At 40.4% G+C, this 16,411-nt stretch overlaps 1 protein-coding gene across 1 annotated transcript in view; it reads left to right on the top strand.

Moving 5' to 3' along the window:
- Positions 1-765: 765 nt before the first annotated feature.
- LOC124143193 (SCO-spondin-like) overlaps positions 766-16,411 on the top strand; it is an 89,354-nt gene continuing 73,708 nt past the window's right edge. Inside the window, exons 1-4 of the mRNA XM_048385779.1 lie at positions 766-884; positions 2,695-2,773; positions 15,115-15,378; positions 15,660-15,860. Coding sequence (XP_048241736.1) covers positions 2,695-2,773; positions 15,115-15,378; positions 15,660-15,860 — 544 coding nt within the window. The 5' untranslated portion in view covers positions 766-884. The remainder of the gene's footprint in view (positions 885-2,694; positions 2,774-15,114; positions 15,379-15,659; positions 15,861-16,411) is intronic.

A 16,411-nucleotide genomic window follows, 5' to 3' on the forward strand; every position in this document is an offset into this window, starting at 1 on the left:
CTACTCGCCTTTTACGACAAGCATAGTCGCCTACTACGGCAGGCATCGGTTGCTGAAGACCTATTCTAACCCGGATCTTCACAGGTTGAAGGATTAAGGGATGTTATTACAATTTACCGCACTTGGTATTACAATTTGCCACAGTTTGTTACAATTTGTCGCACCTGTCTTTCAGCAGGAATGATAGAAATTGAAGCCAAATCGCTTTTTTCGATTTCCTTAAGCATGCTGGAGGTTGGAATTGATCTGGTTAAGGTCGAACAAACACTGGAACTCGAATAAGTGTTCTGAGTAAATACAAATACCATGAATTTAATGTACATTAGTATTGATCAATCAGTCGTTTCAAAGTCCCGATTTTGATTTCCAAACAGCCTAGTCGCTCAATTTAAACTTCATGCATGTTTATTTGTACATTTGCAAATTAAAAATGTTTTGTTACAATTTACCGCAGTGGTTATAACAATTTGCCGCAGTTTCATTACAATTTATATATATATAATTACCGCGGTTTAAGTTATTACAATTTGCCGCAGTATGTATTACAATTGACCGCAGTATTACATTTTACTGCAGTGTTATTACATTTTACCCCAGTTTATTAAAATTAACCGCGTTATTACAATTTACATCGTAACAAACACTCAACACATAACATATATTAAGGCGATCTGTAGTCATGTAACCACGTGATATAACCCAATGCACTACATTGCACTACAAAAACTATCAATGCATGCACGAAGGTTTATAATAGAACGAAGTTGTTTGTCTGGTTTGGCGACAAAAGGCGTTTTGGTCCAACCGCGCTGATAACAGCTGACGGATGTGTGGTTGTCGACACAAGGGAGGAAAAGCTCGTCAATGACGGCATTCGTAGCAAGGTAATGAAACAACATATCTGAATATATTAATTGATCCTGAGCTTCGTTACGTGTAGTTTCTCACACATATATGTTCTACCTAGTCAAGTTCGGGTACATGAACACATACGTGATTTCTCTTTATAATTTTAGCAAGAAGTTAATATCCGATTCCACTTAATCAATACCCATGATTGATAGGAATCTAATCTGCTTTCAAATCCCTTTCTTACCGGACTGTATCAAAAAGGTATTATAATAGAATTTATCCACGCACCGCATAACATGGCCTACCCGACAAATCAGCCTACAGCAGCTTGGGTAGACTGTTGTAGGCGAAGCGGACATACCAGGGACGTGTCGTCGACATTCGCGTGTGGCGGTCCAATGTACAATAGGCTCGGAGCTTTTTTCACAATCACGTGGAGTGTGGGACCAGTGACTTGCTGGAAGGGTGAGGCCAAGAGGACCTCCCTCCAACCGGTCACAACATATCAATATTGGGTGTGACCCTGTCTATATTGTGAATGGAACTACACTCACGGAGCTAGTTTCCAAGGTTACGCAGGTTTTCCACTTCCTGGTTCAGGTGTTTTTGGTTTTTTTATGGTCACGACTAAAATTATTTTTATTACTATTGTATTATGTACTTAAACGGTGTTCACCCAACCGTTGAATTTCTGAAATTAAGGTAGGTAAAATAAGTCTACGGATCGGGAAAGTATATTCGTGTTTACTTAACGGGTCTGCAGTTAGAGTATTCCATTATTTTTCTCTCATTGGGTGATAGGGAACTTGACGCTGTTAGGGACAGTATATGACACCTGACACGAGGACTCTTTATTCTGTTGTGACAAGGATACAACAATACATTTTCACATACATACAGCAATATCAGCATAATAAATAATCAATATATATATTATCAAACATTTAGTTTATCTTGATGATTCAAACAAGTTTCATGATCTTTATTCATAAAAACGTTTACAATAGCCACGTTAACATATATACACAAAAATAATAAATTATCATTAATATAAATATTTATCAAGTAATCTCCATTCATCAATGATCTTTATTCATAAAAACGTTAACAATAGTCATGTTAACATCCATATACCAACACAACTATTTATCAGGTGATCTTCGTTCATCAATGATCTTTATTAATTAAAACTGTCGTTCTTCATGTTCAATAAATACATCATAGTTTCAGTCTCAAATTTCATTCACAAATGTCACCACACACCGAGAAGGTTTGCCACATGATCAACATAGTCCATGAGGACTCTCTCACCACGTCTCAGCGGCAAAGATCACCTTTGTTTTATATAAAAACATCAATTCATTTTATAATCTCCTTGTAAGATCGCAACTTTTGAAGTAATGTTGTCATAAGTAATCTCCGAGCTCAACATGCCACGTTTGACTCAACAATATGAAACAAGCATATTTTGTGTTTTCATTTTAAATCATATAAGCTTAATCTCCCCATCTTTTCACTGTTACCATCCGTTCACCCCTTAATTAGTGAAAGTAGATGCGCCCAGTGAGTAGTCATGGTTGAGTGGTAGCATATATTCGACCGATCGGGAAAAACCCAGACACTTTTTCTCTACAAACTGAAACATTTTAATTTCAGAAGTTCGACGGATCGGGTGTTTTATTCATAAACCGAACATCTTAACCCTTACTATCATGATTATGTTTTCAGTTCAGAGTTTAATGATATGCCACGTGTCTCTGCTCTGTAACATATGAACAGGTATATGTGTCTGTTTATTGAAATCATGGTTTGCCTGTTGTTAACACATGCCTTTTTGTTCAGATGACGTCGCCATTGAGATGTCTGATTATACCAGGGATACTAATATTTATCAACTTACCGTCCACATATCAACAAGAAGGTAAGAGGATTTGGGAGTAATTACATGTACACACACACACACACACAACGTCCACACATACACACACACAACGTCCACACATACACACACAGACACACAACATCCACACAGGCACACACACAACGTCCACACATACACACACAGACAGACACAGACACACAACGTCCACACATACACACACAACGTCCACACATACACACACAACGTCCACACATACACACACAACGTCCACACATACACACACACACAACGTCCACATACACACACACACACACACACACAACGTCCACACATACACACACACACAACGTCCACATACACACACACACACACACACACACACAACGTCCACACATACACACACACACGCACAACGTCCACATATACACACACAACGTCCACACAGACACACACACACGCACAACGTCCACATATACACACACAACGTCCACACATACACACACAGACACTGCCTACAAACACACACACTGCTGAGGGTATACATAATTGATACAAATGTGTTTATCATTTCCAGAACAACCATATGCTCATACATATACATATATAAAAGGTACATATCATTTTCAGAACAAATATATACACACACACACATATATATATATATATATATATACAAATATAACAGATACATATCATTTTTAGAACAACCTTATGCACATACATATACAGATATAAAAGATACATATTATTTTCACAACAACTATATGCTCATACATACACACACACACATATATATATATATAATATGTATCTTTATATATATATATATATATATATATATAAAAGATACATTTCATTTTCAGCACAACCCATATGCAAATACATATACATAAATAAAAGGTACATATCATTTTCAGAACAACCATGTACATATACATATATAAACGGCTCATATCATTTTCAGAACAACCATATGCACATACATATACATATATAAAACGTTCATATTTTCAGAACAACCATGTACATATACATATATAAAAGGCTCATTTCATTTTCAGAACAACCGTATGCTCATACATACACATATATAAAAGATAGATATCATTTTCAGAACAACCATATGCACGCAATAGACAACTATAAAAGGTAGATACCATTTTCAGAACAACCATATGCACATACATGTACATATATAAAAGATACATAATCATTTTCAAAACAACCATATACTCATACATATGCATGTATAAAAGGTACATATCATTTTCAGAACAACCATATGCACATACATGTACAGATATAACAGATACATGTCATTTTCAGAACAAGATAGACACAATTTTAATGGATAACAACTTCTTTACTACTGGAAAAAGCGACGTCTCGGTTTAGATCCTTACACCGTTGTCAAGCAAGACAGAATGAGGGTTACTTACTTACTTACTTTTGAGATTTAACGTGCGCTTTAAGACTGATGCGTATTTCGCACACGGGCCCGGCCAGGCCATTTAATGTGTTTCCGAAAGGGGCGAAAGTGGTGTGTGCAACCCAAGAGGGGGCTTTAGGGGTTGCTTATATAGAATTTTGGGAAGTTTGAGATTTGGAATAGATGCCGATGGGGTTGGGGAGGAGAACTAAGGGAGCTGGGTATGGTGGATGTTTGTGTGTTTATGTAATTTTGATTTTAGATGCGATTTATTAGTTCCGTTTTGATTAAGAATACGCCTAAGGCCTAGAAGTTTTCTAGTTTATTTTGTGGGTTTAGTATTGCTTCTAGAGTGAGAACCTTGTTTAGATTGAGGGTGGTTTGTAATGCGGTTCGATGTGTTAGGTAGTGTGTGCAGTGGATGAGTGCGTGTTCTGGGGTTTCTAGTTGTTTGCATAGTGGGCAGTTACCTGTAGTATGTTTTTTTTTAAAAATTTTAGGTGGTTATTTAGGTTGGTGTGTCCTGTTTGGAGATTAGTGATTACTCTGTCGATTTTTTTTGATGGATGGAGGTATGGACTCCGAAACCTGTGTGTTTGGAGGTCGGATTTGAAGATCCGTCCGTGTAAATGTGACACCAATTTGGCCAATTTTCGTCAATGTATGCTAGTGTGGTGGTTTTAGCTATGTTTGGGTCGGTTTGTTTATTTTATGGTTAGCTAGAGTTCTGTCTATTTTGGGTATTTTAAGTTTAGGGGTGAAGATATTTGATTGTTTGCAGTTTTGTTTAAGATTTTTAATTTGGTGTTCATTTAGGTAGTTTGTTATTCTTTGGGATATTGGGGTAAGTAAGGAGTGTTTACGAGCTACAGATTGGTTTTTGGGGATGATATTTTGGTTTATTAAGTTTTGGATTAGAGGGTTTGATTGGGATGCGGCCCAGAAATTTAAGCTTAGCTGCTCCCTGCGTAGACTTAGTGGCATTTCTCCTGTTAAGGCCTGAAGTGAAGTGTAGGAGGTGCCATGTTGGGTGCGTGTAATTAGTTTGAAAGCCTGATATTGTATTGAGTCAAGTTTTTTAGATAGAGAGTTGTTTAGGGTGTTGTACATGGCGCAGCCGTAGTCTAGTTTTGATCTAATTAGTGATATGTAGAGAGAGATGAGGGTATCTTTGAAGGCTCCCGAGTTAGAGCCAGTTAGGCCTCTTAGGTCTTTACTGCATTTAGTTGTTAGGTTTTGGATGTGAGCATCCCAGATGAGATGTTCATCGAAAATAAGTCCTAAGAATTTGGTTTGTTTTTTAAATTTGATTGTTTGGTTGTTTAGCTGGAGGATTGGGGAGGCGGGTTTCATGTTTTTATGTTTGAATACTATTCATGTTTTGTTTTTTTCTGAGTTAAGGGAGAGGCCCCATTTGTCAGCCCATTGTTGTATTTTATTAGGAGATTTTTGGAGTACATTTTGGGACATTTTAATGCTTTTAGTGCGGATCCATAGGGCTCCATCATCCACGAATTTGGATGTGTTTATTTTAGGGGATAGGCCCTCGAAGAGGTCGTTTATCATTATATTAAAGAGTGTGGGGCTGAGGATACTGCCCTGAGGAGGGCCATGTTCAAGGGGACACTGGTCCGATAGAGTATGGTCTATCCCCACCGTTATTGTACGTTCGTTTAGAAAGTCCTGAATGTAGTTTATTATTTGTCCTTTTAGTCCTATTTTTTTAAGCTTTTGTATTAGCCCGTTGTGCCAAACCATGTCGAATGCTTTGCAGAAATCAAGAAAGATGCCTGATGTGTATTGTTTGTTGAGTTGTCCTGTCTTGATGTCTTGTTCTAGTCAGGCGAGATTATCTAAGGTTGAGGGGCCAGCAGTGAAGCCGCTTTGATCTGTGTTTATGATGTTATTTTGAGTTAAGTAGTGTTGTAGTCTATTTTTGGCCATAGATTCCATTACTTTACATAGATTTGAGGTTAGGGATATTGGTCTAAAAGAGTTTGCCTCGTTTGTTGGTTTATCGCGTTTAGGGATAGGGATGACTCGTGCCTGTTTCCAGGGAGTTGGTACCTGTCCGTTTTGATAGATTAGGTTATATAGTTTAAGTAGTAGTGAATGAGGGACATAGTGCAGAATATATATAGTTGTTGGAGGAATACCAGCAGAGGATTAACAGTAACAACAATTGCATACATGAGTGGGATAACATTGGTAGGTGTTGCCAACAACAACAACAGGATGGACAGAGAACACATACATGTAGGTGGAAGCCAATAGTGACATGAAGCCCCACACCAACACAACAAGCCGACTTAAAATATAACAGCACCACTGTATGACCGTTATCAACCTCAGCAAAAAGCAGCTTACCACAGAACATACTAACGTCCTGTCGAAAGGCCTGAAATACATCCCCACCAGACCACTACGGAACCACGATGACTTCATCTCCAACACCAAGAAAGGGCTTCAGCAACTGGCACCAGGAGGTAAGGTTGACTATCTGCGTCACCAGATCTGTGACATCCTTGCTAAAACCAAATCGCAAACCTCTTACCTCACCAGAGCTGAGACTAAAGCCATTAAACAACTCCGGGATGACAACACCATCGATATTGCCCCTGCTGACAAGGGCAAGGCCACAGTCATCATGGACACTGACCACTTCCATGAGCTAGTGAACAACATCCTCCAAGACCCCACCACCTACTCCAAGATCAAGAAAAGTTGACGACACCTTTGTCATCCTAAAACAAGACCAAGACCCAACCCTGCTACTACAACATCTTACCCAACAACACCCCCGAGTACAGTTCACAATCGAAATAGAAAAAGACAACCTTTTATCCTTCCTAAATGTCCTCGTCTCAAGAAGCCCAACAAACAGAATCCAAACCAGTGTCTACCGGAAGCCCACCCACACCGACCACTTCAACTCTAACCACCCTCTTAGAACCAAGAGTGGCATCATCTCCACCCTCACAAAACGAGCCTTCAACTTTTCCTCTGCTGACCCCAATCCTGAAATCGAACACCTCCGCCAAGTCTTCACCCACCTCAACAAAAATTATCCACCCAATCTCGTCGACAAAGTCATCGCCTCTGTACTCCATCCCACAACGAGACCTGCGACCCTTAAACCCGAATCAGCGCCCTTCCGCATCGCCCTCCCGTTCATCGGAAAAAGCCTCCCACATCATCAGCCGCCTCCTCAAACAGCAAGCCAACAGCTCCAACTCCCTCAAAACCCTGCTATGGGCCAACGGCAGGAACAAAACCAAACCCCAAGAGCCTAAAGGTGTAGTTTACAAAATTGACTGCAACTGTGGACAATCTTAAGTAGGTAAAACATCCCGCCAAATCAAAACCAGAACGAAAGAGCATAAAACCTCCACTATCAAATCCGACAGCAAATCAGCCATCTCGGACCATATCAGCAACTGTCCCAATCACATCATCACCTGGGACAACGTCCAAATCCTCGCCAACAGCCTCCGTGATTTCACTCAAAGAAAACTAACAGAAGCAGTCAACATTCGCCGCAACAAGTCATCAATCAACAGAGATCAAGGTTGTTTCATCCCATCCGCCTACTATGAACTCATCAAACAATAATCACTTATCCTGTTTATTGGCTTCATGTCCCTATTGGCTTCCACCTATGTGTGCTCTGTTCATCGTGTCCTGACAGCATCATCCCTTTGTTGTCAAAATCTACCGATATTATCCCACTTTTGTATGCAATTGTTGCTACTGTTAATCCTCTACTTGATCCCCCACCTACTATATATATTCTGTACTATGTCCCTCATTCAACAAACAAAAAATAACCACAAAAATGGCATAATCAATATCAAAACTCAAATAGCCAAATCAAAAAGTGCTCAGAAAACCACTAGCCAAACCTAAAATCCTACACCCCTCAAAAAAAATTGACAGATTAGTTACAAAACTCCAAACAGGACACACCAACCTAAATAACCACCTAAAAAAACTTAAAAGGCACACCACAGGCAACTGCCCCCACTGCAAACAACCCGAAACCACAGAACACGCACTCATCCACTGCACCCACTACCAAACACACAGAACCACACTACAAACCACCCTCAATCTAAATAAGGTTCCTACTCTAGATGAAATACTAAACCCTCAAAATAAACTAGAAAACTTCAAGGCCCTAGGCGTATTCCTAATCAAAACAGACCTAATTAAGCGCATCTAAAAACTAATTAATCTACCAATCCAAATTCCAATAAACATACAAACACCCACCTCACCCGGCTCCCTTAGTTCCCTCCTCCACCCACCCTGGCATTTATTCCAAATTTAAAAATTCCAAAAATTCAATATAAGCAACCCCTAAAAGCCCCCTCTTGGGTTGCACACACAACTTTCACCCTTTTCGGAATACACTAAAATGGTCTGGCCAGGCCCGTGTGCGAAATACGTATCAGTCGGAAACGTTAAATCGTCTATATCAGTCAGTCAGTCAGCCCTCATTCAGTCTTGCTTGACAACGGTATAAGGATCTATACTGAAACGTCGCTTTTCCCAGTATTAAAGAAGTTGTTATCCATAGAAATTGTGTCTATCTTGTCATCCGTCAACTTGTAAGTAATGCCTATCAAATAATTCATTTTCAGAACAACTATATGCTCATACATATACATATATAAAAGGTACATATGCACATACATATTCATACATAAAAGGTTCATATTTTTAGAACAACCATATGCACATACATGTACACATATAAAAGATACATATCATTTTCAGAACAACCATATGTACATACCCGATATACATATAATGAAGCCAGATATTATTTACAGAAAATAGCATGTGCACGTACATATATATGTACAAATATATGGCCATGTATCAAGATTTTTCTGAACCCACTTTACAGAAAATCCGAATTTTCTTCATAATATTACCATTAATACGAGGGCCATTCAATATATAACCAGCCTAACCTATTTGCTACTGCTCCTCACTTCTTCTTTTTCCACATAACCACCATTGAGGTCTACGCACTTTGCCCAGCGATGTGTGAGAGCTAAAAGCCCGTTGTGATAGAAACCATTGGGTTGTTCGTGTAGCCACCCCTCCACTGCTGTCGTGAGTTCATCATCGGACCGGATATGACGGGACAACTCAACAAACAATACACAACAGGCATCTTTCTGGATTTCTCCAAAGCATTCGACATGGTTTGGCACAACGGGCTAATACAAAAACTTAAAAAAATAGGACTAAAAGGACAAATAATAAACTACATTCAGGACTTTCTAAACGAACGTACAATAACAATGGGGATAGACCATACTCTATCGGACCAGTGTCCCCTAGAAAATGGCACTCCCCAGGGCAGTATCCTCAGCCCCACACTCTTTAATATAATGATAAACGATCTCTTCGAGGGCCTATCCCCTAAAATAAACACATCCAAATTCGCGGATGATGGAGCCCTCTGGATCCGCACAAAAAGCATTAATATGGCCCAAAATCTACTCCAAAAATCTCTTAATAAAATACAACAATGGGCTGACAAATGGGGCTTCTCCCTTAACTCAGAAAAAACAACATGAATAGTATTCAAACATAAAAACATGAAACCCGCCTCCCCAATCCTCCAGCTAAACAACCAAACAATCAAATTTCAAAAACAAACCAAATTCTTAGGACTTATTTTCGATGAACATCTCACCTGGGATGCTCACATCCAAAACCTAACAACTAAATGCAGTAAAGACCTAAACACCCTAAGATGCCTCAATGGCTCAAAATGGGGAGCCTCCAAAGATACCCTCCTCTCACTCTACATATCACTAATTAGATCAAAACTAGACTACGGCTGCGCCATATACAACACCCTAAACAACTCTCTATCTAAAAAACTTGACTCAATACAATATCAGGCTCTCAAACTAATTACACGCACCCAACATGGCACCTCCTACACTTCACTTCAGGCCTTAACAGAAGAAATGCCACTAAGTCTACGCAGGGAACAGTTAAGCTTAAATTTCTGGGCCGCATCCCAATCAAACCCTCTGATCCAAAACTTAATAAACCAAAATATCAGCCCCAAAAACCAAGCTCTAGCTCGTAAACACTCCTTACTTACCCCAATATCCCAAAGAATAACAAACTACCTAAATGAACACCAAATTAAAAATCTTAAACTAAACTGCAAACAATCAAATATCTTCACCCCTAAACTTAAAATACCCAAAATAGACACAACACTAGCTAGCCAAATGAATAAACAAACCGACCCAAACATAGCTAAAACCACCACACTACCATACATACACGAAAATTGGCCAAATTGGTGTCACATTTACACGGACGGATCTTCAGATCCGACCTCCAAACACACAGGTTTCGGAGTCCATACCACACAACCAACTAAAACTACACAATCCTTCCGACTCCCAAACAACCAATCAATATTCACGGCAGAACTAATGGGCATGGCCTCAGCCCTCCATAGTCAAGAATCCAAAAACCACAATAAAATCCTAATACTTACCGACTCCCTAAGTTGACTGCAAGCCCTCCAAAACAAAAATACCAAAAACCGACCTAAATTAATAAATCAAATACTTAAAAGCTCCAACGACCTAACTCAGGCAGGCAAACAAATAACCCTCTTGTGGATACCCGCCCACGTAGGAATATACGGTAATGAAAACGCCGATAAGGCAGCTAAACTATCCCTCAAAATCCCAGAAATACGCTTAAACTTACCCATCTCAAAATCAGGAATTAAAAGTGTAAATAAGCAAAAAATCACCAAAAAATGGCATAACCTATATCTAAACTAAAATAGCCAAATCAAAAAAGTACTCAGCAAACCACTAACCAAACCAAAAATTCTCCATCCATCAAAAAAATTCGACAGAGTAATCACTAAACTCCAAACAGGACACACCAACCTAAATAACCACCTAAAAAAAATTAAAAAACATACTACAGGTAACTGCCCACACTGCAAACAACTAGAAACCCCAGAACACGCACTCATCTACTGCACACACTACCTAACACATCGAACCGCATTACAAACCACCCTCAATCTAAACAAGGCTCTCACTCTAGAAGCAATACTAAACCCACAAAATAAACTAGAAAACTTCAAGGCCTTAGGCGTATTCTTAATCAAAACGGAACTAATAAAACGCATCTAAAAACACTATAATCCACCAAATCAAAATTACATAAACACACAAACATCCACCATACCCAGCTCCCTTAGTTCTCCTCCCCTACCCCATCGGCATCTATTCCAAATCTCAAAATTCCCAAATTCTATATAAGCAACCCCTAAAGCCCCCTCTTGGGTTGCACACACCACTTTCGCCCCTTTCGGAAACACATTAAATGGCCTGGCCGGGCCCGTGTGCGAAATACGCATCAGTCGGAAAGCGCACGTTAAATCTCCAAAGTAAGTAAGTAAGTAATACTTTGAACCCGTTCCGCTTCACTGCGGCAACCGCAAGTCGACAGGTGTGCACTCTGGCATTATCATGTTGGAGCAGCCCACTTTTTGTGATCTTTCCACGACGTTTGGCAAGAATAGCAGTCCGCAAACGGTCCAGGAGATCGGAGTAGTACTCTCCAGTAATAGTCTGGCCACGTGGCAAGTAGTCAATGAGCAAGACCCCTTTGGTATCCGAAAAAAGATGGTTGCCATGACTTTGCCAGCCGATGGTTGAGTCTTCAACTTTTTGGGACGGAGTGAAGCAATGCCAGCCCACTGCTTACTCTGTTCATTGGTTTCTGAGTCATAGTGGTGTACCCAGGTTTCATCACCAGTAACAATTCTCCCCATAAAGTTGCCTGCACCCTGACTGCATTGCGTCAAAAGTGCCAAACACATTGACGCACGTACAGCCTTCTGATCATCACTCAGACATTTCGGGACCCAGACAGCTTCCTCATACCCAGACGATCATGCAAAGTGGTATGGACACTTCCCTTTGAAATGTCCAAGGCATTGGCCATTTCTGACACCTTCATTCGCCTGTCTTTGACAACCAGTTGTCTCACAGCTTCACTGGTTTGATCATTGGTCACCTCTACAGTTGCCAGGGCGTTGCTCATCTTCCAGGTTCACCCGACCCCTAAATTCTGCAACCCAGAATTTGACCTGTGCATACCAAGGTGCACTGTCACCATAAACATCTGACAATTCATCATATACCTCCTTTCCCGCTTTCCCTTTTAAGTAGAGGTACCTAATAACAGCCCTGTATCTAACCTTTGACGAAAATTTGGCAGAATCTACCCTTGCCATCTTTATAGATCACGTGTGTGACTTCAAATACAATTTCCTCAGTGAAACTTTGTCTATGCACGTGACATACATTGGTGCACAGCACGTGACAAACATGCAACCGTTAAGATCTGATAAATAACTTAGGCTGGTTATACATTGAAAGGCCCTCGTATAACAAAAGTCAATTTGATTGTAATAGGACACAATTTATATCTTTTACAATGTAGATCTATCTACATAAATGAATTAACTGCGTTTTTTGTATACATTGCTGAACCATCTTCATGCATGAAATCAAATGATGTTTCATACCCAAAGAATATGGAGACGGATGTTTGCAGTGTGCGTGCGTCCAACTGTACTAGTCCGGACTAATGCAGGTTGTATTGCGCTAGCCCACTGATATACCAACCCACAGTTCTACATGAATACCCTACTCAGACACAGCATACTGACTCAAGGCTGACCAATACTTGTCTTATGCCTTTAATGCCTAGCACCAGATAGCAACATATTTTCACGTTTGATACACACACATAACACAATAAGGAGTTTACATGTGACTGACATAGCAAAACCTCAATCTCTAGTCGAGGATCTCGGCCTACCACTAGATATGACGTTAAACATCGACTTAATCGGGACTTAAACATAAAACCTAGCCATCAGAGAACACACATTTAAACCCAAACAGGAAAATTCCTCGTTTGCTAAACCCTTACATTTTCTATGTTTCCAAAGATGTATGATTGCCTTATGGGTTCGATGTACAATATAGCCGGTGCCCCAGAAATACATACAGATAAAGCCTTCAACACCTTTATCCCAAAAATTCTAATGTTAACATTCTGTAGAAAATGTCTGTTTCTGTATACCTGGTTATGACACAACGGTGCGATGAACATGTGTGAAAGAATAGTTTGGAACTTCTTGTAGGGGGTCGGAACCCTAAGATCCTATAAAAACTGTCACCAGTACCCTTGCCTGTATCATTGTTGGAATTCATGGATAGAGTATGTCACCAGTACCCTTGCTTGTCTCATTGTTGGAACTCATGGATAGAGTATGGTTTCAGATCCCTTCCTCGTCTCATTGTTTGGACTCGTGGATGGAGTATATCACCAGTACCCATGCTTGTCTCACTGTTGGCACTCATGGAAAGGGCATGTCACTATTTCCCTTGCGTGTCTTAGTGTTTCGTCTCCTGTATAGAGTGTGTCACAAGTTCCCTTGGTTGTCTCAGGGTCGGTACTCCTGGATAGAGTTTGTCACAGTTCCCATGCTTGTGTTATTGTTTGCACTCGTGGATAGGGTATGTCACCAGTATTCTTGGGTTCTTGGTATTCAGCGAATATTGGCGAGGGCGGCGTACTCAAGGATGACTTACCATCACTCCACGAGACGAGTCTCCGGTGGCACAAAATTATCACGATAATCTTTTGTAGTTTCTGTTATGTTTGATATCATTTAATTTCTCCTGTGCTACTTGAGTTTTGTGTGGGTGGGATTCAAGGTACTTCCTGTTTGGCAGCCGGATCGTAAAGCGCCATTACATCCAACTAATCCACACAATGACCACATGGGTACGTGTACATACACGCCCCTCGGCTGACAGCAATCGTTCGTCAGGGTTGAATGCCAGTTTCACTCACTCACTCACTCACTCACTCACACACTCACACACTCACTCACTCACTCACTGCAAAAGCACAACTAGTCTTGATTATCTAACGAAACAGATTCTATTTGGCGTGAAGGGCGACTATATGATAAATGTTCACCGATATTTAAGAGTCAAATGTCGGAAGCGGAGTGAACTGGAACCGTTTCCATAAAGCGATCATGATATTGTGGCTTTGTAAGTCCATATTCAATATAAGCGAAATACAGTATCGATCATCTTTGAACGAAGGTCGACTGTGTAGAACTGTCTTCGGTATGGACGTTCATATACTGAGAAATTCTTTGTATCGTTTCTAAGATGTTTGAATGGACCTTCTTAAGTCCAAACCATACAGAATTGTATATCTGTGGTAGCATGCTTTGCAAAACACGCCTGTTCAAGTTAACGGCTACACTATGGAAACTAAAGATTCAGTATACAGCTATATGGTAGCAGATTTCGGTCTGCATGCCTGCAGGATGGTCAAACCATATGCGACTTAGGGGAATGTATTCTTAAACGAGAGGAGTTCACGCCGAAATAAGGTCAGAACAACTTTGATGATGCCTTTGAAGAAGTTGTCCAAACAAATTATAATATGAGTGGTCGTTTTAATTATGATACATCTTATCAAATGTTTTATTTTTGTGACCGATATTTGTGTTCAGGAACGAATGTGTTCAGTGAATAACAGCGACAAAACCCTTTCGATGAGAAATCTCTGCTAAATAGGCTACATTGCACGATTCCGACTTTATCATGAGCATGTGTTTATAAGTGACGATATCAGGTGTTTGCGGAAATACTCCTGGTCAATCATATCATGCCGTTGACGTCATTACGTCTGTTCTGATGGGTTTATGATTATTCAGTTTATAATGAGTCACTACAAGAGTGATGTAGACATTGTCACGTGAAGCTGTTATTAATATCATAATTTTATTTAATGGCAAGCGTTGAATAAATAATAACATTCCTAACGAACGAATGTTTCCCAGTTTTTCAGCTCACCATGAAAAATATCACGGCTGCGCCTGGCGGGAATTACAATTTCGACGTTCAAGTCGTTACTGGAGTCACAGGCGACGGAGAGTGGTCCAAGGACGGCACCCCACTCTCCCCTGTACACGGCAAACTGATGATTACCGTCACTGGCCAATATCGCCAGCTGTTCGTATTTGACCTCGCAGCATCTGACGGTGGAAGATATACCTACACTATACAGGGCCGGTCCACGTCCGCCTATCTCACAGTGGCAGGAGGTAGGTGATGTAGCAGAGTCAACGACACAAACAATAACTCTGTCAGATTATGACATAAAATAACCTATTGCTCTTTGGTTCATGTCATGCTGTCCTGTTTCCCATTCTATGTTGTATAGGGGACGGTCACTCACGACTCTCCAATCGACATCGAGCACAGTTATAGTGTGAATGAACATGAATAAGGGCAAATATATGCAGTTATATTACGTACAACTTTACCTCTTTTAAACTAGGAGTATAGCATACACTTCTCTGTGTAAGGATACCTGCCTGTATAGCTTCAGGTCCAGTGGACGGGAACTGGGGGGAGTGGACACAGTGGAGTAGTCCCTCCTGTCCTGCCACGTGTGGTCCTACAGCCAGAGGCCCCGTCTACAGATCCAGGACCTGTACTAACCCAGCTCCCAGCAGTGGTGGAGCTTCCTGTCCGGGTCAAAGCAGTCAAAGTGATACTCAAGAGTGTGGACCCACTACCTGTGGTATGTACACATCAGGCTTTTTCAGTTTGGATGCTCCTCCCACTTGATGTTGATGATAGGAAATAACCAAGATGCTGCTCCATGTGGCGTAAATCCACTCACTTATTCCAAAGCATGTATTGCTGCATTTAACATGGTTGTTTGTTCTGGAAGGCTCACATTGCCTAGGACTCTTCTATGGCAAATCCGGGAACCGTCATGAAATGTTTAAGAGTCATTAAGATAACTTCATAGGTTTACATAGAGCATAGTTTGGACCCATGCTTGGGTAAAAGGCGACTATGCTTGTCTAAACGGGATCGGGTGGTTAGACTCGCTGATTTGGTTGATGCATGTCATCGATCCCAATTGCGTGGATAGATGCTCTTGATGTCAATCACTGGATTGTCTGGTTCATACTCAGTTATTTACAGACCGCCGTCATATAAGTGGAATATTGCTGAGTACGGCGTTAAACAACAAACAAACATTACAAAGCATAGCACTGTTTGTTTCTATAACGTATGTTTTCTTTGTTGATCCAGAGACAGTTATAATAATGTGTATATATT

The sequence above is a fragment of the Haliotis rufescens genome, unplaced genomic scaffold (assembly GCF_023055435.1).
Source record: "Haliotis rufescens isolate VD_foot unplaced genomic scaffold, xgHalRufe1.0.p SCAF_6, whole genome shotgun sequence".
NCBI classification, from domain to species: Eukaryota; Metazoa; Mollusca; class Gastropoda; order Lepetellida; family Haliotidae; genus Haliotis; species Haliotis rufescens.